This window comes from Nerophis lumbriciformis, linkage group LG27 (assembly GCF_033978685.3).
Source record: "Nerophis lumbriciformis linkage group LG27, RoL_Nlum_v2.1, whole genome shotgun sequence".
In the NCBI taxonomy this organism is placed as follows: domain Eukaryota; kingdom Metazoa; phylum Chordata; class Actinopteri; order Syngnathiformes; family Syngnathidae; genus Nerophis; species Nerophis lumbriciformis.
In genome coordinates, this window is record NC_084574.2 from 37,532,871 (window position 1) to 37,557,500 (window position 24,630).

Here is a 24,630-nt window from a genome sequence, read left to right on the forward strand (position 1 = left end):
AACTGTGAAAAGAAATGCAATATTCAGTGTTGACAGCTAGATTTTTTGTGGACATGTTCCATAAATATTGATGTTAAAGATTTCTTTTTTTGTGAAGAAATGTTTAGAATTAAGTTCATGAATCCAGATGGATCTCTATTACAATCCTCAAAGAGGGCACTTCAAGTTGATGATTACTTCTGTGTAGAAATCTTTATTTATAATTGAATCACTTGTTTATTTTTCAACAAGTTTTTAGTTATTTTTAAATCTTTTTTTCCAAATAGTTCAAGAAAGACCACAACAAATGAGCAATATTTTGCACTGTTATACAATTTAATAAATCAGAAACTGATGACATAGTGCTGTATTTTACTTTTTTATCTCTTTTTTTTCAACCAAAAATGCTTTGCTCTGATTAGGGGGTACTTGAATTAAAAAATGTTCACAGGGGGTACATCACTGAAAAAAGGTTGAGAACCACTGACCTAGGGAATATAACAACTACACTACCCAGCATGCAACGGAAGTAGCCCCGCAAAGTGTTGTTGCATGTCGCCACGCCGGCAGCTAAGAATGAGGTTATGAGCACGCTGTGAAAGTAAACGTCAAGAACTCAGCCAACACGCCTCGTCTGCATTATTTATAATTAGACAGACAACACATATACAGTGTGATTTTGTTTTGTTTACAAGGAAAGAAAAACAAAAGTTGAAAAAGGCGGTTGCTTTAAGAACGTTGCGACAGCTGCCGTAAAGGAGGTGCGTTGCTAGCCTGGTTGCTATGTTTCCGGTTGGTCGTAAAAGTGTTCGTCATGTGTTTGTACTAGGGATGTCCCGATTCGATATTTGGATCGGATCGGCTGCCGATATTTGCCAAAAATTGCGTATCGGCAAGGCATGGGAAAATGCCGATCCAGATCCAGTTTTAAAAAAAACTCCGCACCGATTTAAATAATACATTCCACTTTTCTGCTGCTCCCTAATTTCCGTTCCGCATTTTCCAGCACACCTTCAACACATCCACAGGTCTGTGGATTCTCACTCAGTTGCTTTTAGCTGCTGGCATTACACGACAGGCTCTTCTCACTCTTTCCTGTGTCTCCCTCTCACAGACAGCAAGCGCACCTTCTTACACACGTCACATACTGTCACGACATACGTCACATACGTATATGCCCTCTCCCAGCAGAGAGGTAGCAGCATGGCTAACGTTAGCTGTGATGCTAGCGCAGCCGTGCGAGCAACGCTCCCTCTAAGGTGCTCGCCTGTGCAATTGCACACTGTTTAAGCGTCCTCTGCGCATAGCAAATCTATGCCACGCACAAAATCAAATAAAAAAATAAGCGCATTACAATTTTCAACACACGGACACAACAGAGAAAACAGTTTTCGTTATCATTGTTCAAATATTGTGACGTCTGTCGAGACGCTTATCTCCATTCGGTGCCACACGTCCACACCATCAAAATGCAGAGGCAAACATTTCCACATCAACACCGTATGAAAAAATTCGTGATTTTTTTAGTTGTGATTTCCTTCTCTGCATGAAAGTTTAAAAGTAGCATATATTAATGCAGTATGAAGAAGAATGTTTTAATGTAGACATGCAAGCCTTGAAAGAAAATGTTGAAAATCAAGACTACATTTCCTGCAAATTGGTGCATTTCTACCCTATATTTTAACTTTAGATTTATTCTCATATCAAACTCTTTTGGTTGTCTTTTTGACACTTACATCCGGCGCCCCCCTCCACACCCTGGATTATAAATAATGTAAATAATTCAATGTGATTATCTTGTGTGATGACTGTATTATGATGATAGTATATATCTGATAGCAGAGGTGGGACCAAGTCATTGTTTTGCAAGTCACAAGTAAGTCTCAAGTCTTTGCCCTCAAGTCCGAGTCAAGTCCCGAGTCAAGACAGGCAAGCCCCGAGTCAAGTCCAAAGTCAAGACTGGAAAGTCTCAAGTCAAGTCCTAAGTCCTGCATTTTGAGTTTCGAGTCCTTTCAAGTCCTTTTAACCACAGACTAATATATTAACACAGATTGTGTATGCTTTTCAAACGCTGTATTTATTTATTAAAACAAGTGCATTTTAAATTGCAGGAAAGAAAATTGTGCTGACATTGCACTTTATAATAGCACTATTAACCAGTCATTTCAAACATTAACTCATTCCTTTACAGAACAAACACATTGAAAAATAAAGTGCAAATGTACTTATTTGTACAAAAGTGTTAACATTGAAAAAACATGACATATACGTGAACATAACAAAAAAGTTGTACTTTTTATATGTCAGGGCCCTATGCTGCATTGCATTTGCAAAAGACCAAATTAGCCAAGAGTCTGTCAGTCATTTGTGCACGATGGGGGCGTAGTATGATGCCACCATGGCTGAAAACTCGCTCCACTGGAGCACTGGAGGCAGGCACTGCCAAGACTCTCATGGCCACTCGGAACAGTGAAGGAAGAGTCTTCATGTTCAATGCCCAGAACAAAAGGGGGAGAGAGTTGTTTTGGGTTGGTGCACTACTTGTAAGTGTATCTTGTGTTTTTTATGTTGATTTAATTAAAAAAAGAAAAAAAAAAAAAAATTATTGTGCGGCCCGATACCAATCGATCCACGGACCAGTACCGGGCCGCGGCCCGGTGGTTGGGGACCACTGAGGTAAACAACCAACAGTATGTCAGAAAGCTAGCTAAAACGGTACACATATTCATAATATAGTATACATTTTAACTGACCTTTATTTTACTATTTTTGTCTTTTTTTTAGGTGGCTAAAATACGCGGTGCTGCTGACCGCCGTCTAACGTTACGTGTGATATATTGACTAACGTAACCCTGCTTAAAAAAATCACTGAACAAAAAGTATGAATAAGGTAGTGAACTGCAACAGATTCCCGTGTTTGCAATAACGTTATAACGTTAGCAGTGAGTTTACAGCCTCACTGATTTAACTACACAGCAAATAAAAGTCACGTTACTTAGCCAATAAACGTTATCTTACATTCAAAACTTACCGTTCTTTGTGCAACTTCAAATGCCGGACGAAGTTGGAAGTTGTTGCCTCTCCATCAGTCATTTTCGAACCGCATGTGTTGCATACTGCAAACCGTTTTGTGTTGACCACCTCGTAATTTTTATACCCAAACAAAATTATTTTAGGTATCATTTTGTGTTCACTGGCGTGTGGTTTGGACATGTCTTCTTCCTGCAATTTGATTGGATGAATGCTGTGTGATGAAAACAAAGTAGATCTAATTTGATTGGCTGTTGTACTGAGAGCACACCAGCTGACACACGCAACGCTGATAGACAAGTACACAATGAAAAATACGGAGCGCTCCCGAATAACTTTTTCATCTTTGGGTTTTGGGGAAAGTAGCAAGTCATGTCAAGTCATGTCAATTCAAAAGGCTCAAGTCCAAGTGAAGTCACAAGTCATTGATGTTAAAGTCTAAGTCGAGTTGCAAGTCTTTTTACATTTTGTCAAGTCGAGTCTAAAGTCATCAAATTCATGACTCGAGTCTGACTCGAGTCCAAGTCATGTGACTCGAGTCCACACCTCTGTCTGATAGTATATATCTGTATCATGAATCAATTTAAGTGGACGCCGACTTAAACAAGTTGAAAAACTTATTGGGGTGTTACCATTTAGTGGTCAATTGTTCGGAATATGTACTTCACTGTGCAACCTACTAATAAAAGTCTCAATCAATCAATCAAAACACATAGAATCATCATACTGCTGTGATTATATGCATCAAGTGTTCATTCAAGGCTACGGCAAAATATCGAGATATATATTGCGTATCGCAATATGGCCTTAAAATATCGCAATATTAAAAAAAGGCCATATCGCCCAGCCCTAGTTCAATGATGCCATTTCTGTTTGTCATGTATAATTTTGTCTATTTTGTGTTTATCCTTGAATAAACAGGTCAGTTTCTTGTTACCAACCATTGTGTATTATTCAAACTCCCCTAATTCAGCTGGCTAGTTGTTATCAAGAGTACTAAAACCCTTTTCAACATGATTCTGATAACTAAGTAGGCTAAATAACTTTAAACTTTAATACATGCTCGGATAGGCCAGTATCGGTATCGGTCAGTATCGGTATCGGATCGGAAATGCAAAAACTATCGGTATCGGATCGAAAGTGCAAAAACCTGGATCGGGACATCCCTAGTTTGTACCCTGCTCAAATCTCTCAGTAAAGTTATTCATTGGATTATACCTTTTTGTTTTGAATTTTATTACACCTTGGAGCGCTTTTTCCGGTCCATTGTTTTTCCTGCTTTCCCTGTCTGCGCCTAATGACTGAGCTACGTGACGTCATTTCTTGTGATGTCACACGGAGCATTTCTGGTCGGGACGGGATTCGTTCCGAGGGATTCGAATAAAGAACCAACTCTTTTTCTTTACTATAGTGGTCTCGATAACGGGTACCGGTTCTCAAAAAGGGATTCGGTTCTTTTTTTAATCGAACAACCAGGAAAACCGGTTTCGAGTATCATCCCTACAAACAATCCAATTTTTGATTGAATGTGTATAGACATGATCCAGGCGTTCTATAAACACAACTGACATTTATTTTTGGGGAGTTTTCTACTTCAATTTTTACAGTTATACATTCAAAGACTCCAGCTATAGCAGTTGATTTGCATCATATGTGAGTCAAGGCAGGTGGCTAAATACTTTAGGCAGGACATAAAAAAAGACAATAAATAGAGCATTCATGGGCAGTGCGCCTTATAATCCGGTGTGCCCTACGGTCTGGAAAATGGGGTATGTAGGTGTAGATGTACGTGCCTGGTCTCCATCAGGTGATTACTATTCTAAGAGCATGTGTGTGTCATGTCTCCGGTGTAAGTCAGAATTAAACATGCTGGTGCTACACGCGGGCACAGAGGGCTCAGTAAAGGGCAATTTGTCTCATTTAATTGCTGCCTGTCTGCCTGTCAAGCGCATCAAATTATGCAGCTCTTTTGCTCCTCTGAAAGTCGTGGGGTTTTACTTTCTTTTTTTTTTCTTTTTTTTTTTTTTAAAAAGAGTTAATGTAGTGACCTTCTTCAAGAAGGGGACAAAAAGTATGGACGGTGCAGTTTTTGTCTTCCAAAAAAATGCTCGACTCCGGCAAGGTAAGGGTTTTAGTCTCTGTTAGGAGCGGACTTGAAATGTGCACACGTGACCACCGAGGGGCGCTCATGCGCTGCAGCAAGAGGGAGAAGATGCTTGTTCAATGCTCACATACTGGAAGACAATGACCCTTTTCATTGAGGGCCACATCGCACTTATGGTGGCCCTCAGAGGGACGCTTTTAACTATATTGTGTATATATAAAACATGTGTATAATTATCTACGCATTTGATCATTATGTCTTTTTTTATGTACGCTGTACAAAACAAAACCTTCACATAGTACTGTTAAAAACTGGCAGCTCAGTCGCCACAATTTTACCGCAATATTTGCAGGGTTTTTTTTTTGTTTTGTTTTTTTACAGCATATATATACATACCGTATTTTCCGCACTATTAGCCGCACCTAAAAACCACAAATTTACTCAAAAGCTGACAAAGCGGCTTATAACCCGGTGCGCTTTATATATGGATTAATATTAAGATTCATTTTCATAAAGTTTCGGTCTCGCAACTACGGTAAACAGCTGCCATCTTTTTTCCCCGTAGAAGAGGAAGTGCTTCTTCTTCTACGCAAGCAACCGCCAAGGTAAGCACCCGCCCCCATAGAACAGGAAGCGCTTCTTCTTCTACTGTAAGCAACCACCCGCCCGCGTAGAAGAAGAAGAAGCGCGCGGATATTACGTTTCATTTCCTTTGTGTGTTTACATCTGTAAAGACCACAAAATGGCTCCTACTAAGCGACAGGTTTCCAAGACGCAATCTCTCCATCCGCACACGGACTACTATTTCACAGCAACTGCCTAAAGACTTTCAAGAAAAGCTGGCTACTTTCCGTGCATATTGTAAAAACAAGATAGCTGAAAAAAAGATCCGGCCAGAGAACATTATCAACATGGACGAGGTTCCACTGACTTTTGATATTCCTGTGAACCGCACTGTGGATACAACGGGAGCACGTACGGTGAATATTCGCACCACAGGGAATGAGAAGTCATCCTTCACTGTGGTTCTAGCTTGCCATGCTAATGGCCAGAAACTTCCACCCATGGTGATATTCAAAAGGAAGACCTTGCCAAAAGAGACCTTTCCAGCCGGCGTCATCATAAAAGCTAACTCGAAAGGATGGATGGATGAAGAAAAGATGAGCGAGTGGTTAACGTAAGTTTACGCGAAGAGGCCGGGTGGCTTTTTTCACGCAGCTCCGTCCATGTTGATATACGACTCCATGCGCGCCCACATCACGCTGGTTTTTAATATATTATTAAAGTTTGACTGACCTATCTGACTGTTTTTTTGACATTCCTTTAGCGCAGTTAGATGCGGCTTATAACACGGGGCGGCTTATAGGTGGACAAAGTTTTGAAATATGCCGTTCATTGAAGGCGCGGCTTATAACCCAGGGCGCCTTATGGTGCGGAAAATACGGTATATGGACACTGTGACCTCATACATGGAGCGGCATGGCATAGTGGGTAGAGCAACCGTGCCAGAAACCTGAGGGTTGCAGGTTCGCTCCCCGCCTCTTACCATACAAAAATCGCTGCCGTTGTGTCCTTGGGCGGGACACTTCACCCTTTGCCCCCAGTGCCACTCACACCGGTGAATTGAATGATGAATGATAGGTGGTGGTCGGAGGGGCCGTTGGCGCAAATTGCAGCCACGCTTCCGTCAGTCTACCCCAGGGCAGCTGTGGCTATGAAAGTAGCTTACTACCACCAGGTGTGAATGAATGATGGGTTCTACATGTAAAGCGACTTTGGGTACTTAGAAAAGCGCTATATAAATCCCAGGTATTATTATTATTATTATACATACAGTTAGGGCTGGGCGATATATCGATATGCGCGATATATCGCGGGTTTGTCTCTGTGCGATATAGAAAATGACTATATCGTGATATTCGAGTATACGTTCTCACGCAGTTGCTTTTAGCTGCTGGCATTACACTACAGGCTCTTCTTGCTCTTTCCTGTGTCTACTTCTCACAGACAGACAAGCGCAGCTTCTACACACGTCACATACTGTCACGACATACGTCACATACGTATACGCCCTCACGTGAGAGGTAGCAGCATGGCTAACGTTAGCTGTGATGCTAGCGGTAATACGAGAGAAAGAAGGTGCGAATCTGGTAACAAATGAAGGAATAATTAATTCCGCCAAAAAACAGCACAGGGTCCATCGTCTGGCGGTGGTTTGGCTTCAAGTGGGAATATGTAGAACAGACAATCGTAAATTGTAAAGTGTGGGGAGAAAGCGTTGCTATAAAAAGTAGCATTACTGCTAATATGTAGCATCATTTGAAAAGTCACCTGTCAAGTCAAAGTACCAATGATTGTCACACACACACTAGCTAGAGAATAAACAGTGCTTACTCCGCATGTCAGTTTCAACATCTCCGTTCGGTGCCACACGCCCACACCATCAAAATGCAGAGGCAAACATTTCCAGATCAACACCATATGAAAAAAATTTAGATTTTTTTTTTTTTTTTTTTTTTTAGTTGTGATTTCCTTCTCTGCATGAAAGTTTAAAAGTAGCATATATTAATGCAGTATGAAGAAGAATGTTTTAATGTAGACACATAGAATCATCATACTGCTGTGATTATATGCATCAAGTGTTCATTCAAGGCTAAGGCAAAATATCGAGATATATATCGTGTATCGCGATGTGGCCTTAAAATATCGCGATATTAAAAAAAAGGCCATATCGCCCAGCCCTACATACAGTTCAATGAGGCTTGTTATAACAACGACAAGCCCTGGTTCACACCCAAGCTCCGACAGCTGCGCAAGAAAAAGGACACTGCGTGGAGGAGCGGGGACCAGAGTACCTACAGAGAAGCGGAGTACCACTTCAACAGGGAAGTGGAGAAAGCTAAATCTGTGTACTCCAACCGTCTACAGGAACAGTTCAGCTCCAATGACTCTTCAGCCGTGTGAAGAGGATTAAGGGCCCTTACAAACTATAAGCCCAAAGCCCCCCAGGCCCTGAATGACCGGACTCTCGCTCAGGACCTCAACACACATTACTGTCGTCACGAACATCAAAGCTCATCAAAGCTCTGGTCCCCCCCACCATCACCCACCAACTCCAGTACTACTTTAAAGGACTTAAAGGACTCCAAGGACATTAAAGGACTCCAAGGACATCATAGGACTTCATCAAAGGCCCTCTCTATCCGAGAGGAGGATGTACTCCGGCAGTTCTTGAAGCTGAACACGCGGAAGGCCCCTGGGCCTGATGGTGTCTCCCCCTCCACCTTGAGACACTGTGCGGATCAGCTGGCTCCTGTCTTCACTGACATTTTTAACAGCTCTCTGAAGCTATGCCGCGTGCTGTCCTGTTTTAAGACCCCCACCTCGTCCCTGTCCCCAAGAAAGCACGGATCACAGGACTTAATGACTACAGGCCGGTGGCGCTGACATCTGTGGTAATGAAGTCCTTTGAGCGCTTGGTCCTACCCCACCTCAAGGACATCACCGCCCCCCCTCCTGAACCCACTGCAGTTCGCCTACAGAGCCAACAGGTCTGTGGATGATGCAGTGAACCTGGCCCTCCACTTCATCCTGGAGCATCTGGACTCCCCAGGAACCTACGCCAGGATCCTATTTGTGGACTTCAGCTCTGCCTTCAACACCATCCTCCCTGGACTGCTACGAGACAAGCTCTACCAGCTCAGCGTGCCCGACTCCCTCTGCAGTTGGATCAATGACTTCCTGACGGACCGAAGACAGCACATGCGGCTGGGGAACTAGTGTTCGTCGAACCACGAACACTAGTACTCCTCAGGGCTGTGTACTTTCCCCCTGGCTCTTCTCCCTGTATACTAACTGCTGCACCTCCAGTCACCAGTCCGTAAAACTGCTCAAGTTTGCGGATGACACTACCCTCATTGGGCTCATCTCGGATGGCGACGAGTCCGCCTACAGGAGAGAGGTGGACCGGCTGGCGTCCTGGTGCAGCCTCAACAACCTGGAGCTGAATGCCCAGAAAACAGTGGAGATGATCTTGGACTTCAGGAAAGTCAAAGCTCCACCATCCCCCCTCACCCTGATTGACTCTCCCACCCCCGTCTCCATTGTGGACTCCATCCGTTTCTTGGGCACCACCATCACCCAAGACCTCAAGTGGGAGCCGACCATCAGCTCCCTCATCAAGAAGGCCCAGCAGAGGATGTACTTCCTGCGGCAGCTGAAAAAACTGAAGGTGCCGACCAAGATGCTGGTGCAGTTCTACTCAGCAATCATCGAGTCCATCCTCACCTCCTCCATCACTGTGTGGTTCCCCGGCGCCACAGTCCGGGACAAGCATCAACTGCAGCGCATGGTACGTGCTGCTGAGAAGGTGATTGGCTGCAAGCTCCCATCCCTCCAGGACCTGTTCTCCGCCAGGACCAGGAGGCGTGTGGGTCGGATCACAGCTGATTCTTCTCACCCTGGACACAAACTATTCTCCCCTCTCCCCGCAGGCAGGAGACTACGGTCCATCCAGACCCACACCTTCCGCCACCTGAACAGTTTTTTCCCCTCGGCCATCAGGCACATGAACAATAACAAGATCTGATAGCTCAGTTACAGCTCATCTTAGTACCAAATCTGTTTATTATTTATGTTGCACAATTGCACCAAGTAAAATTCCTAGTTTGTGAACCCGTTCTCAAACAATGGCAATAAAAAAACTCTGATATATATAAATAAATAAATAAATAGCATGGACAAACGTTACTACTATTTTTTGATGGAAAAATTCATGCTAGAATATTATACTGTAAAATCTACGATTGTTGTGTTTTTATAGTTTATTATCACTATATATTGAAAGTGGATTTTATTGTAAAGAAATTTTACTGTAAAATGTTTGTTGGATTACTTGCTTTGAAATCCTAAGTCAAGCAGATATTTTAGTATTTATCTTTATAATGGGCCTGCTGCAATGCAAGCAGCCCATATTATTATTGCTCATACCTCAACTTGTATTATTATAGTTCCGCACGTTTCTCTTACGAATAATACGAGACAAAGCGGCCAACGAACCCCCACATATGTTACACCATCGGAGAGGTCTCGCTCACGCTGACAGCGGTACTTTAAGTTGGGAACACTTTGTGTTACCATGGCGACGCTATTCACAATTTTTTTTTTTTTTTTTTTTTAAATGGGCCAATTTAATGGGTACATACCCTTTCAATGGACGATTGCTTTGAGACAAACGCCAAAAAGACCAGATTACCGTATTTTCCGCACTATTAGCCGCACCTAAAAACCACAAATTTACTCAAAAGCTGACAGTGCGGCTTATAACCCGGTGCGCTTTATATATGGATTAATATTAAGATTCATTTTCATAAAGTTTAGGTCTCGCAACTACGGTAAACAGCCGCCATCTTTTTTCCCCGTAGAAGAGGAAGCGCTTCTTCTTCTACGCAAGCAACCGCCAAGGTAAGCACCCGCCCCCGTAGAAGAGGAAGCGCTTCTTCTTCTACTGTAAGCAACCACCCGCCCCCGTAGAAGAAGAAGAAGCGCGCGGATATTACGTTTCATTTCCTTTGTGTGTTTACATCTGTAAAGACCACAAAATGGCTCCTACTAAGCGACAGGTTTCCGGTTCATGAAAAGACGCAATCTCTCCATCCGCACACGGACTACTATTTCACAGCAACTGCCTAAAGACTTTCAAGAAAAGCTGGCTACTTTCCGTGCATATTGTAAAAACAAGATAGCTGAAAAAAAGATCCGGCCAGAGAACATTATCAACATGGACGAGGTTCCACTGACTTTTGATATTCCTGTGAACCGCACTGTGGATACAACGGGAGCACGTACGGTGAATATTCGCACCACAGGGAATGAGAAGTCATCCTTCACTGTGGTTCTAGCTTGCCATGCTAATGGCCAGAAACTTCCACCCATGGTGATATTCAAAAGGAAGACCTTGCCAAAAGAGACCTTTCCAGCCGGCGTCATCATAAAAGCTAACTCGAAGGGATGGATGGATGAAGAAAAGATGAGCGAGTGGTTAAGGTAAGTTTACGCGAAGAGGCCGGGTGGCTTTTTTCACGCAGCTCCGTCCATGTTGATATACGACTCCATGCGCGCCCACATCACGCTGGTTTTTAATATATTATTAAAGTTTGACTGACCTATCTGACTGTTTTTTTGACATTCCTTTAGCGCAGTTAGATGCGGCTTACAACACGGGGCGGCTTATAGGTGGACAAAGTTTTGAAATATGCCGTTCATTGAAGGCGCGGCTTATAACCCAGGGCGCCTTATGGTGCGGAAAATACGGTACCTCCTCTTGTAGCTCAGCCATACTTTCACCCAGCTCGGTGCTTAACGTCTCATTTTGTTCACACACGTGTCTACTTTCACCCTGGCTAAAAAAAATGTTATGTCCTATTTTTGGTTTTGGCTGGATGGTCATCAGAAGGAAGGCTAGCTCTGTTGCTCATTGTGTACAGTTACACTTAGAACTCACGGATTCGGAAAACTCGGCACCATCTTCAAAGCACGGATGCTTCCGACGACCCCCGGCCAGAGGTCCAGGGCACAGATAGCAGGCCCATCAAACTTTCCGTGGGAATTTTGTAGTTTGAACAATTACAAGCACAACCTCCAAATATATCAAGCTCATATTTAAACTACTTCCTTGTTCCCTCTGTCATATAATAAGCCTCATCCTCCGGTGATAATAATAGCTAAGATGCTAAATGTGTATATTGGCGATGATGTAGTGGATTATTATTGGCTCAGAGGAGCGGCTCCACACTGTGTATGTAGACGCTTGAGTACCGTAAATTCCGGTCTATAAGCCGCAACTTTTTTCCTAAACTCTGCGGCTTATAAAATGGAGCGGATAATTTGTGGATTTTTCTTCACTAACATCAATGATAAAAACAATTATATAAAAAAACTTTTTTTAAAAACAAAAACAAGCAAAAACACTTGGAGTGAGTTTTGTTGTTTGTGGTATGGCGCCATCTTTTGGACGAATTTTCTCACTGCAGTGTCCTTACATTTATTAGTAGTATTCTTTGTTTTGTTTTGTTTGAACCGGTTTTAACCGTTTTGCCATTCAGTCTTGTAGCCATCCATAGCGTTTCTACAGTCATCACTTCTAGCAACGTTAGTAAGTTTTACAATATAACTAAAACAATTCTTACTTACTAAACCGTCCCATGTGTGACGTCTGTAGGAGTGTTTTCATGCTATCGTGATGTCATGACTCTAGCGTCGTTAGCATTAGCAAATATGCGAACAAGTTTACGAGTGTCTGTGTTAGTATTATTAACTTACAATGGCATTCTTGTTTTATTTATTCAGTTTCACTAATTCCTCAGTAAATTCACCAAAACGTCACCGTTATTGAGTCTGTTTAGCTGATTAGAGAGCTAGCTAGTGGCGATGACTTCTGTTTTGTTTGATCAGCCGTTTTACTGCCGTGTTACAGACAGCAATTAAGGCATGTAAATAAATATTTACAGAATATTTCTGAGTAAATAACTCATTTCACAACGTATATATCTGCGGCTTATAGTCCGGTGCGACTTATATATGGAAAACATGTTGTTTTTTTCTTCTAAGATGTATTGGGCGGGGCTTATAGACCGGTGCACTCTCTATAAGACGGTAAATGTGGTAGCTGATTGTCAGCCAGGGGACTAAGAATAAACACAGTGTCAGCCAGAGAGGATCTGCAACAAAATGCATTCATCGGCAATGTTTGTTCAGAACTAGAGATGTCCGATAATATCGGACTGCCAATATTATTGGCCGATAAATGCTTTAAAATGTAATATCGGTTTCAAAAAGTAAAATGTATGACTTCTTAAAACGCCGCTGTGTACATGGACGTAGGGAGTAGTACAGAGCGCCAATAAACCTTAAAAGCACTGCCTTTGCGTGCCGGCCCAGTCACATAATATCTACGGCTTTTCACACACACAAGTGAATGCAAGGCATACTTGGTCAACAGCCATACAGGTCACACTGAGGGTGGCCGTATAAACAACTTGAACACTGTTACAAATATGCGCCACACTGTGAACCTACACCAAACAAGAATGACAAACACATTTCGGGAGAACATCCGCACCATAACACAACATAAACACAACAGAACAAATACCCAGAACCCCTTGCAGTACTAACTCTTCCGGGACGCTACAATATATACCCCCCGCTACCCCCTCCCCCAGGGCCGGCCCGTGGCATAGGCCGTATAGGCAAATGCTAAGGGCGCCGTCCATCAGGGGGCGCCACGCCAGTGTCACAAATGTTGGAGAAAAAAAAAAAGAAAGTTGGTACTATTATTTCTAAATACAAAAAATAATCCCACGTTAATTAAAATGCAAAATAAAGCCTATTTAATAGAAATATTATTTGTTACAACATTACGCCCCCCCCGCACGGTGCGCCTCCTCCCTTCCGGTATCATGACTCTTTTTGGACGTCACCACATCAAAAAATCAACACAAGATGTCAAAACGGCCAAAACTGTCAGGTGCCCAGGGAAGAAAAAAGAGAAAAGAAAAGGAGGACAAACGAGAAAAGACAGAGGTAGCAGGTAGGTAACGTTGGCCTACACGAAATTATTTGTCTGTTACAGAATGTGATAGTAACCTGGCTTTTTAGCATTAAGCTAATGTTACATGATTCTGCAATTGCTAATCAATAAATAGCGAGTTCTGTTTTAACGTCGGGTTAATATTGTGGAGGGGGCTAAATTGTTATGGAAAATAATAATGTAACGTTAGGTAATTACAGTACTCCCACCTTACATTCCTCAGGGACATTTGTATTAGATCTTTTAAGCAGGTGTTTTTTGTTTACATTGTTATTGCCTTCTGGTTAGCTAATGTTTGCCCTGCAGGTAATAGTCACTTTTCCACCCCTTTATATATTAAGTATAGTTGTAAGTAAAAAAAAAAGGTCAAAGACAAAGCTATTCGGTTTCTTGTGAGTATATACAGGTAAAAGCCAGTAAATTAGAATATTTTGAAAAACTTGATTGACACCAGCAGATGACATGGCACCCCAAACCATCACTGATGGTGGAAACTTTACACTAGACTTCAGGCAACGTGGATCCTGTGCCTCTCCTGTCTTCCTCCAGACTCTGGGACCTCGATTTCCAAAGGAAATGCAAAATTTGCATGGTTGGGTGATGGTTTGGGGTGCCATGTCATCTGCTGGTGTCGGTCCACTCTGTTTCCTGAGATCCAGGGTCAACGCAGCCGTCTACCAGCAAGTTTTAGAGCACTTCATGCTTCCTGCTGCTGACCTGCTCTATGGAGATGGAGATTTCAAGTTCCAACAGGACTTGGCGCCTGCACACAGCGCAAAATCTACCCGTGCCTGGTTTACGGACCATGGTATTTCTGTTCTAAATTGGCCCGCCAACTCCCCTGACCTTAGCCCCATAGAAAATCTGTGGGGTATTGTGAAAAGGAAGATGCAGAATGCCAGACCCAAAAACGTAGAAGAGTTGAAGGCCACTATCAGAGCAACCTGGGCTCTCATAACACCTGAGCAGTGCCAGAAACTCATCGACTCCATGCCACGCCGCATTAACGCAGTAATTGAGGCAAAAGGAGCTCCAACCAAGTATTAAGTATTGTACATGCTCATATTTTTCATTTTCATACTTTTCAGTTGGCCAACATTTCTAAAAATCCCTTTTTTGTATTAGCCTTAAGTAATATTCTAATTTTGTGACACACGGAATTTTGGATTTTCATTTGTTGCCACTTCAAATCATCAAAATTAAATGAAATAAACATTTGAATGCATCAGTCTGTGTGCAATGAATAAATATAATGTACAAGTTACACCTTTTGAATGCAATTACTGAAATAAATCAAGTTTTTCAAAATATTCTAATTTACTGGCTTTTACCTGTACACTTCACTGCCGATGTGGGGGGCGCCACCTAAAATCTTGCCTAGGGCGCCAGATTGGTTAGGGCCGGGCCTGCCCCCCCCCCCCAACTCAGCCCCGACCCCCCTCGCCCACCTCCACCTCCTCATGCTTTCTCAGGGAGAGCATGTCCCAAATTCCAAGCTGCTGTTTTGAGGCATGTTAAAAAAAATAATGCACTTTGTGACTTCAATAATAAATATGGCAGTGCCATGTTGGCATTTTTTTCCATAACTTGAGTTGATATATTTTGGAAAACCTTGTTACATTGTTTAATGCATCCAGCGGGGCATCACAATGTGTTAATTCCACGACTGTATATATCTTATTACTTATAAGGATAGATAAGTAATAATATAAGACATGGGAATATAAGGACAAAATATGATATAATAATATAAGAAAAGGCCTTCCTTGTGCTGCATTGGCAATGTAAAGACACTAGGTGGCAGCAAAGGGTCACTATTGCAGCATCACAACTATGCACATGGAAAATAAGAACATTCAAAGTTCAACAATACTTGAAATTATTTTTGTGATGGTCTTGTATAAAGTAGAAGGCTGGCATTTGTTTCCATGTGTGACTCTGCAGGGAAGCTAGCACATGCTGAAAAAAAAAGCTTCAGCTGCACCTGATAATGACGCCTCCATGATGGATATGTAAACAACAAACCACTCTGGTTTCTCAGCTTTAAACACATGCCTGCCATCTCATGCTTGTTCAGTGGCAAATAAGTGATGTTCCTTTGAACAAAGATCTCAGTCTGCTTGTTAGATTCCTCACTGGGTCATTCAGTTGGAAAGTTTAAGGATGTGACTCATGAAGTAGACCTTCATAAAGCATTTCAAAAGCCCCACAACCATGGAGGTTGATTTGTGTCTTTATCACAAAACCTTTTTTGACACTGAATTTTTGCGTTTGAATTTTGTGAACGGAATTAAATTATGCTGACAATTTCATTGGGAAAGAAAATGTGCCAACGAAATTGCGTGTTTAAAAATTAATTGTATAAAAATTCAGAGTAAAAAAAAAAATCAGTGCTGAAATAATTCAGTGTAAAAAAAATCAGTTTAAGAAAAATTAGTGTAAAAATAATTCAGAGCTTAAAAAATTCTGTGAAAACAAATCAGTGAGAAAAATCTGTAAAAAAAAATTCAGTGCTGAAAAAAATTTCAGTGTAATAAAAATCAGTGTAAAAAAATTCAGTGCTGAAAAAATTCTGTGAAAAAAAATCAGTGTGAGAAAAATCTGTAAAAAACTAATTCAGTGCTGAAAAAATTAAGTGTAAAAAAAAATCTGTGTAAAAAATTAAGTATATAAAAAAGGCAGTGTAAAAAAATCTGGAAAAAAAATTCAGTGTAAAAAAAAAATTCAGTGTAAAAAAAATGTCAGTGTAAAAAAATTCAGTGAAAAAAAATCAGTGTAAGAAAAATCTGTAAAAAAAATTCGGTGCTAAAAAAATTAAGTGCAAAAAAGGCAGTGTAAAAAAATCAGTAAAAAAAATTTCAGTGTAAAAAAAATGTCAGTGTAAAAAAAATTCAGTGCTGAAAAAATTCAGTGTAAAAACATCAGTGTAAGAAAAATATGTGTAAAAAAAATTAAGTGTAAAAAAAATCAGTGTAAGAAAAATCAGTGTAAAAAAAATCAGTGAAACAAAATTCAGTGTAAAAAAAAATTCAGCACTGCTTCAAAAAGCAAGTCTCACTTCCGGTAAATGAAGACAGTTCAGAAGCAGCCAATGAGGTGTCAAGTTTGAGGTCACGTGACACGGGTCTTGCAAAACAGCATAAAAAAGGCATTTAGCTGGGCTACCTGGGCTTCATTTAACATAATTAACATTTCAATGCGACCTGCTGCATATTTTCAAACTATAGAAGTGATTCCAAGGGTTACAATCTGCACTTTTGACTGACACAGCTCAGAATTTGTATTAAAAAAAAAAATCGTACAGTGATTTTTTTTACACTGAATTTTTGTCCACTGAATTCTTAAACACGCATTTTGCTAAAAAAAAATGTTTATGAAAATGTCAGCATAATTTGATTCAAATTGAAATACAAAAAACATAAATTCAATGTCAACAAAAAGCGTTGGTAATAAAGACACAAACGAACCTCAATACTTAACTCATTTTGAGTCCTGAGTATATCAATGATGTCATTGATGGCGTGCATAAAAGGAAGCGGTGGACTCACGTCAAACTCATTGAGGGCGGCCGCCAGTTCCCCGATGCCAGCGTGGCTTTGCTTGTCATCAGTAGGCGAGGTGGCCTGGGAGGCGCTGGAGATGCCCCCGATGGCCTCCTGCACCTGCTTGAACACGTAGTCCCGGTTGGCGCGCGTGGCCGCCACGTCCGGGTGGCGCAGGAAGGCCTGCGAGGCGGTGTACAGCATGGTGGCGTTCTTCTTCAGAGCGCCGCGTGCGGCCGCCATCTCGTCCCGACACTGCGGGTCCTTCAGCTCCTGAAGAGTGAGCACAGATACTTTCATAGGACAAATGTACTCTTTATGGTGTTACTACGGCAACATGGCGTCCCTTATGCACCACCTCGCAACTTTGTCTAAGTGCCCACGACCACCTCGCATATTTTGAGCAACTCAAACATAACGTTGAAACAACATGCTTTTTGACAACGTTTAATCAATGTCGGGTTCTGACGTTGATTTAAACATTGAAATTCGGTGATTTCCCAACCAATATTCTACAACACAAATTGAAACAACAGGCTTTTTGAGAACGTTTAATCAATGTTGGGTTCTGATGTTGATTTGAACATTGAATTGTGGTCATTTCCCAACCAATATTCTACAACATAAATACAAACCCTGTTTCCATATGAGTTGGGAAATTGTGTTGGATGTAAATATAAACGGAATACAATGATTTGCAAATCCTTTTCAACCCATATTCAATTGAATGCACTACAAAGACAACATATTTGATGTTCAAACTCATAAACTTTATTTTTTTTGCAAATAATAATTAACTTAGAATTTCATGGCTGCAACACGTGCCAAAGTAGTTGGGAAAGGGCATGTTCACCACTGTGTTACATGGCCTTTCCTTTTAACAACACTCAGTAAACGTTTGGGAACTGAGGAGACACATTTTTTAAGCTTCTCAGGTGGAATTCTTTCCCATTCTTGCTTGATGTACAGCTTAAGTTGTGGCTTGGCATTGTCTTGCTGAAATAAGCAGGGGCGTCCATGATAACGTTGCTTGGATGGCAACATATGTTGCTCCAAAACCTGTATGCACCTTTCAGCATTAATGGCGCCTTCACAGATGTGTAAGTTACCCATGTCTTGGGCACTAATACACCCCCATACTATCACAGATGCTGGCTTTTCAACTTTGCGCCTATAACAATCCGGATGGTTCTTTTCCTCTTTGGTCCAGAGGACACGACGTCCACAGTTTCCAAAAACAATTTGAAATGTGCACTCGTCAGACCACAGAACACTTTTCCACTTTGTATCAGTCCATCTTAGATGAGCTCAGGCCCAGCGAAGTCGACGGCGTTTCTGGGTGTTGTTGATAAACGGTTTTCGCCTTGCATAGGAGAGTTTTAACTTGCACTTACAGATGTAGCGACCAACTGTAGTTACTGACAGTGGGTTTCTGAAGTGTTCCTGAGCCCATGTGGTGATATCCTTTACACACTGATGTCGCTTGTTGATGCAGTACAGCCTGAGGGATCGAAGGTCACGGGCTTAGCTGCTTACGTGCAGTGATTTTTCCAGATTCTCTGAACCCTTTGATGATATTACGGACCATAGATGGTGAAATCCCTAAATTCCTTGCAATAGCTGGTTGAGAAAGGTTTTTCTTAAACTGTTCAACAATTTGCTCACGCATTTGTTGACAAAGTGGTGACCCTCGCCCCATCCTTGTTTGTGAATGACTGAGCATTTCATGGAATCTACTTTTATACCCAATCATGGCACCCACCTGTTCCCAATTAGCCTGTTCACCTGTGGGATGTTCCAAATAAGTGTTTGATGAGCATTCCTCAACTTTATCAGTATTTATTGCCACCTTTCCCAACTTCTTTGTCACGTGTTGCTGGCATCAAATTCTAAAGTTAATGATTTGCAAAAAAAAAATGTTTATGAGTTTGAACATCAAATATGTTGTCTTTGTAGCATATTCAACTGAATATGGGTTGAAAATGATTTGCAAATCATTGTATTCCGTTTATATTTACATCTAACACAATTTCCCAACTCATATGGAAACGGGGTTTGTACAACGTTGAACCAACATGCTTTTTGACGATTTGTATTCAATGTTGGGTTCTGATGTTGATTTGACCATTGAATTTTGGTCATTTCCCAACCAATATTCTACAACACAAATACAACATTGAAACAACATGCTTTTTGACAACACTTAATCAATGTTGGGTTCTGATGTTGATTGAACATTGAAATGTGGTCATTTCCCAAACAATATTCTACAACGTAAATACAACGTTGAAACAACGTGCTTTTTGTCGACGTTTATTCAATGTCAGGTTGGGACTATTGAGATATGCCATCGAACAACGTTGATCCATCGTTAGACATCAACGTTGTCTCAATGCACAAATACAACTATTTAGCAACATTGTTTCAAAGCCCGTTCTAAAGGACATGTACGTATAATCAACGTTGTATCAATGTCTTGTGACAATATACCAACTCTCGGTTGATCCAACCGCAAAATTGTCGTCCTCCCACAGACCTACTTTCCCTGTCTACGGCGCTAAGCCTTCTGGGTAATGTAGTATATAAACATTTAGCAACACACCTTCATGTTAACTTCCTAGTTTGCATGCATTTATATCTCTACTTACCTTTATTTATCCATGTCGGAAGATATTTGAACAATATTTTCCTTCTCAATGCTGACTTAGCAAAGAGGCGGTGCTTACATGACCGAGATGTTGAGGTGTGATGGTCACTCATTTACTATCAAAATATTTGTTTTGTAGATGGCTCTCAACAGAACACAAATGCTCTTAACGCTCGGGCGTAAATGTGTTGGAACACAAATAAATGTTTAAAAAGCATAAAACATACATGGAGAATGTCTCCAACTTGTGGACGACAGACAATAAGGAAGTAATTATCATTCATTTCTACTATTATTAGAACAGTACAGTAGATTGACAATGAGCTCTGCGTATGTGCTCTGTACTGCCATCTAGTGTTTACATTTAAGTCTGTGCAGTATAAAGTGAGTAAGACATCAATTCAGGATTTTTGTTGAAATCCTACGCTTTTTGGGTGGAACATGAAAAACATTGATGACAAATTCATAAACCCACAAGTTGTCAATGGTGTTTAAAAAAAATAAGGTTTAAAACTTTGCAACTTTCTGAAAAATCTGCCACAAATTTTGGCATTTTAGGGTGCGACAATTACAAAAAAGGCCTGCGAAATCCTGCAGGGACTGTCAGGTTGTTTATGAACAACCAAAAATATATTATATACACCCACAAATATATAATATACACCCACAAATATATAATATACACCCACGAATATATAATATACACCCACAAATATATAATATACACACAAAAATATATAATATACACCCACAAATATATAATATACACCCACAAATATATAATCTCCCTCACTTGTTTGTTTTCACCCATTGTTACATTATTAAACCACACATAAGCTAATTGTTTTGTTAACAAACAGGCTGGCACAAGTGGCAAAAAAGACTGAGAAAGTTGAGGAATGCTTATCAAAGACTTATTTGGAACATCCCACAGGTGAACAGGCTAATTGGGCACAGGTGGGTGCCATGATTGGGTATAAAAGCAGCTTCCATGAAATGCTCAGTCATTCACAAACAAGGACGGGGCGAGGGTCACCACTTCGTCAACAAATGCCTGAGCAAATTGTTTAAGAACAACATTTCTCAAGCAGCTATTGCAAGGAATTTAGGGATTTCACCATCTACGCTCCGTGATATCATCAAAAGGTTCAGAGAATCTGGAGAAATCACTGCCAGGTAAGCGATGATATTACACACCTTGGATCCCTCAGGCGGTACTGCATCAAAAAAGCCACATCAGTATGTAAAGGATATCACCACATGGGCTCAGGAACACTTCAGAAAACCACTGTCAGTAACTACAGTGGGTTGCTACATCTGTAAGTGCAAGTTAAAACACTACTATGCAAAGCCAAAGCCATTTATCAACAACACCCAGAAACGCTGCCGGCTTCGCTGGGCCCGAGCTCATCTAAGATGGACTGATGCAAAGTGGAAAAGTGTTCTGTGGTCTGACGAGTCCACATTTCAAATTGTTTTTGGAAACTGTGGACGTCATGTCCTCTGGATCAAAGAGGAAAAGAACCCTCCGGACTGTTCAAGACACAGAGTTGAAAAGTCAGCAACTGTGATGGTATGGGGGTGTATTAGTGGCCAAGACATGGGTAACTTACACATCTGTGAAGGCACCATTAATGCTGAAAGGTACATACAGCTTTTGGAGCAACCTATGTTGCCATCCAAGCAACGTTATCATGGACGCCCCTGCTTATTTCAGCAAGACAATGCCAAGCCACGTGTTGCAACATCGTGGCTTCATAGTAAAAGAGTGCGGGTACTAGACTGGCCCGCCTGTAGTCCAGACATTGAAAATGTGTGAAGGCTAAAATATGAGATGGGAGACTGTTGAACAACTTAAGCTGTACATCAAGCAAGAATGGGAAAGAATTCCACTTCAAAAATGTGTCTCCTCAGTTCCCAAACCTTTACTGAGTGTTGTTTAAAGGAAAGGCCATGTAACACACTGGTAAAAATGCCCCTCTGACAACTTTTTTGCAATGTGTTGCTGCCATTAAATTCTAAGTTCATAATTATTTCCAAAATAAGAAAGTTTCTCAGTGTGAACATGAAATATCTTGTCTTTGCAGTCTATTCAATTGAATATAAGTTGAAAAGGATTTGCACATCATTGTATTCTGTTGGCTCTCCCTGGCTCTGACCTGTTCCACCTGCTGCCCTCTGGGAAGCGCTACAGGTGCATTAAAACCAAAACAAACAGACTAAAGAACAGCTTCTTCCCCAGGGCCATAACCATCCTGAACGGACTGCCCCATTGTCCCTCATAACTGCCTTCTCTTCGGTGCAATAACCCATTCCACCAACCACCCTGTTTTTGTTTTGTTTTTTCATGTATATATTCATTTCACACCATATTCATTGCACTTCTACATTTTTTACATTTTTATATATTTGCACATTGTTTTTCTAGCATGCACACATCTCACTGTATGGAATGGCCTCAATCTCGTTACCTTGCGTAATGACAATAAAGCTGATTCTGATTCTGATTCTAATGCCGTTAAAGGCGGCCCCGCCCTCACAATGGTGTTTTGTGAGTGTTAATGAGACTGTGCTGCTGAAATCAAATCAATTGTGTATGAATGTTGCCAAGAAGTCAGGAGAGGTTTAGGTTGAGTGAAAGAGCAAGATCCAGACCAGGAAGAGTACCTGCTGTCTCCGGGCTGCTACATAATTAAGCTTCACCATCTCCTTCCCAAACTCTTTGAAGCGGTTGGCCAGGTCTTGCTCGTTGGTGGCGTTCTTCACTCCCTCCAGGGCCTCCTCCACCTGTCACACACACACACACACACACACACACTCATAATGGCGCCCACAACATTGTGCAACTTTAACAATGTATTTGAATGGCATCAACATTTATTTGACCAAATGAATAAAAGTGATTTCCTGCCAGGGTGAAATTGCAAGCGGGTTAAAGAAAAAAGAAAAAGAAAAAAAAAAAGGCAATAGCTGTTAAAGTGTGCACTTTAAAGGGCGTAGATATAGCAATCAAGGTCCATTATGCGGGTACATTGTGATTGTGGACTCCTAGTGAAAGAGCTGCACAAGACGTAATGGCAAAGAGAGAAGCGAGCGACAACTTTGAAGAGGTCTTTGATGACGAGGGTTCTGCTGCTCTTCTCACACTCTTAAAGGCCTGCTGAAACCCACTACTACCGACCACGCAGTCTGATAGTTTATATATCAATGATGAAATCTTAACATTGCAACACATGCCAATACGGCCGGGTTAGCTTACTAAAGTGCAATTTTAAATTTCGCGCAAAATATCCTGCTGAAAACGTCTCGGTATGATGACGTCAGCGCGTGACGTCACGGATTGTGGAGGACATTTTGGGACAGCATGGTGGCCAGCTATTAAGTCGTCTGTTTTCATCGCAAAATTCCACAGTATTTTGGACATCTGTGTTGGTGAATCTTTTGCAATTTGTTCAACGAACAATGGAGACGGCAAAGTAGAAAGCTGTAGGTGGGAAGCGGTGTATTGCGGGCGGCTGCAGCAACACAAACACAGCCGGTGTTTCATTGTTTACATTCCCGGAAGATGACAGTCAAGCTTTACCATTGGCCTGTGGAGAACTGGGACAACAGAGACTCTTACCAGGAGGGCTTTGAGTTGGATACGCAGACGCGGTACCGTGAGTACGCATGCAGCTGCGGCTTCCAAACATTTGATCGCTTGCCCGTACGTGTGTGCCCCTTTGTGCATGTCACGTAAGTAACTTTGGGGACTTTGGGGAAATATATGTGCTGTATGAAATTTGGGGAGGTGAACGGTACTTTGGGCTGTGGGATTGAGTGTGTTGTGCAGGTGTTTGAGTTGTATTGGCGGGTTATATGGACGGGAGGGGGGAGGTGTTTGTTATGCGGGATTAATTTAAGGCATATTAAATATAAGCCTGGTTGTGTTGTGGCTAATAGAGTATATATACAGGTAAAAGCCAGTGAATTAGAATATTTTGAAAAACTTGATTTATTTCAGTAATTGCATTCAAAAGGTGTAACTTGTACATTATATTTATTCATTGCACAAAGACTGATGCATTCAAATGTTTATTTCATTTAATTTTGATGATTTGAAGTGGCAACAAATGAAAATCCAAAATTCCGTGTGTCACAAAATTAGAATATTACTTAAGGCTAATACAAAAAAGGGATTTTTAGAAATGTTGGCCAACTGAAAAGTATGAAAATGAAAAATATGAGCATGTGCAATACTCAATACTTGGTTGGAGCTCCTTTTGCCTCAATTACTGCGTTAATGCGGCGTGGCATGGAGTCTGGACTGCTGCTGAGTGGTCCAAAGTCATGTTTTCTGACGAAAGCAAATTTTGCATTTCCTTTGGAAATCGAGGTCCCAGAGTCTGGAGGAAGACAGGAGAGGCACAGGATCCACGTTGCCTGAAGTCTAGTGTAAGGTTTCCACCATCAGTGATGGTTTGGGGTGCCATGTCATCTGCTGGTGTCGGTCCACTCTGTTTCCTGAGATCCAGGGTCAACGCAGCCATCTACCAGCAAGTTATAGAGCACTTCATGCTTCCTGCTGCTGACCTGCTCTATGGAGATGGAGATTTCAAGTTCCAACAGGACTTGGCGCCTGCACACAGCGCAAAATCTACCCGTGCCTGGTTTACGGACCATGGTATTTCTGTTCTAAATTGGCCCGCCAACTCCCCTGACCTTAGCCCCATAGAAAATCTGTGGGGTATTGTGAAAA

General features: G+C 41.5%; 1 protein-coding gene across 2 annotated transcripts in view; it reads right to left on the reverse strand.

Annotated features, from left to right (window-relative positions):
* Positions 1-24,630, reverse strand: part of ctnna2 (catenin (cadherin-associated protein), alpha 2) — a 974,853-nt gene that overhangs the window by 837,881 nt on the left and 112,342 nt on the right. For both annotated transcript variants that reach the window (XM_061988021.2, XM_061988025.2), the window contains exons 5-6: positions 22,560-22,679; positions 17,252-17,518 (exon numbers count right to left, since the gene is read on the reverse strand). In XM_061988021.2, coding sequence (XP_061844005.1) covers positions 17,252-17,518; positions 22,560-22,679 — 387 coding nt within the window. The remainder of the gene's footprint in view (positions 1-17,251; positions 17,519-22,559; positions 22,680-24,630) is intronic.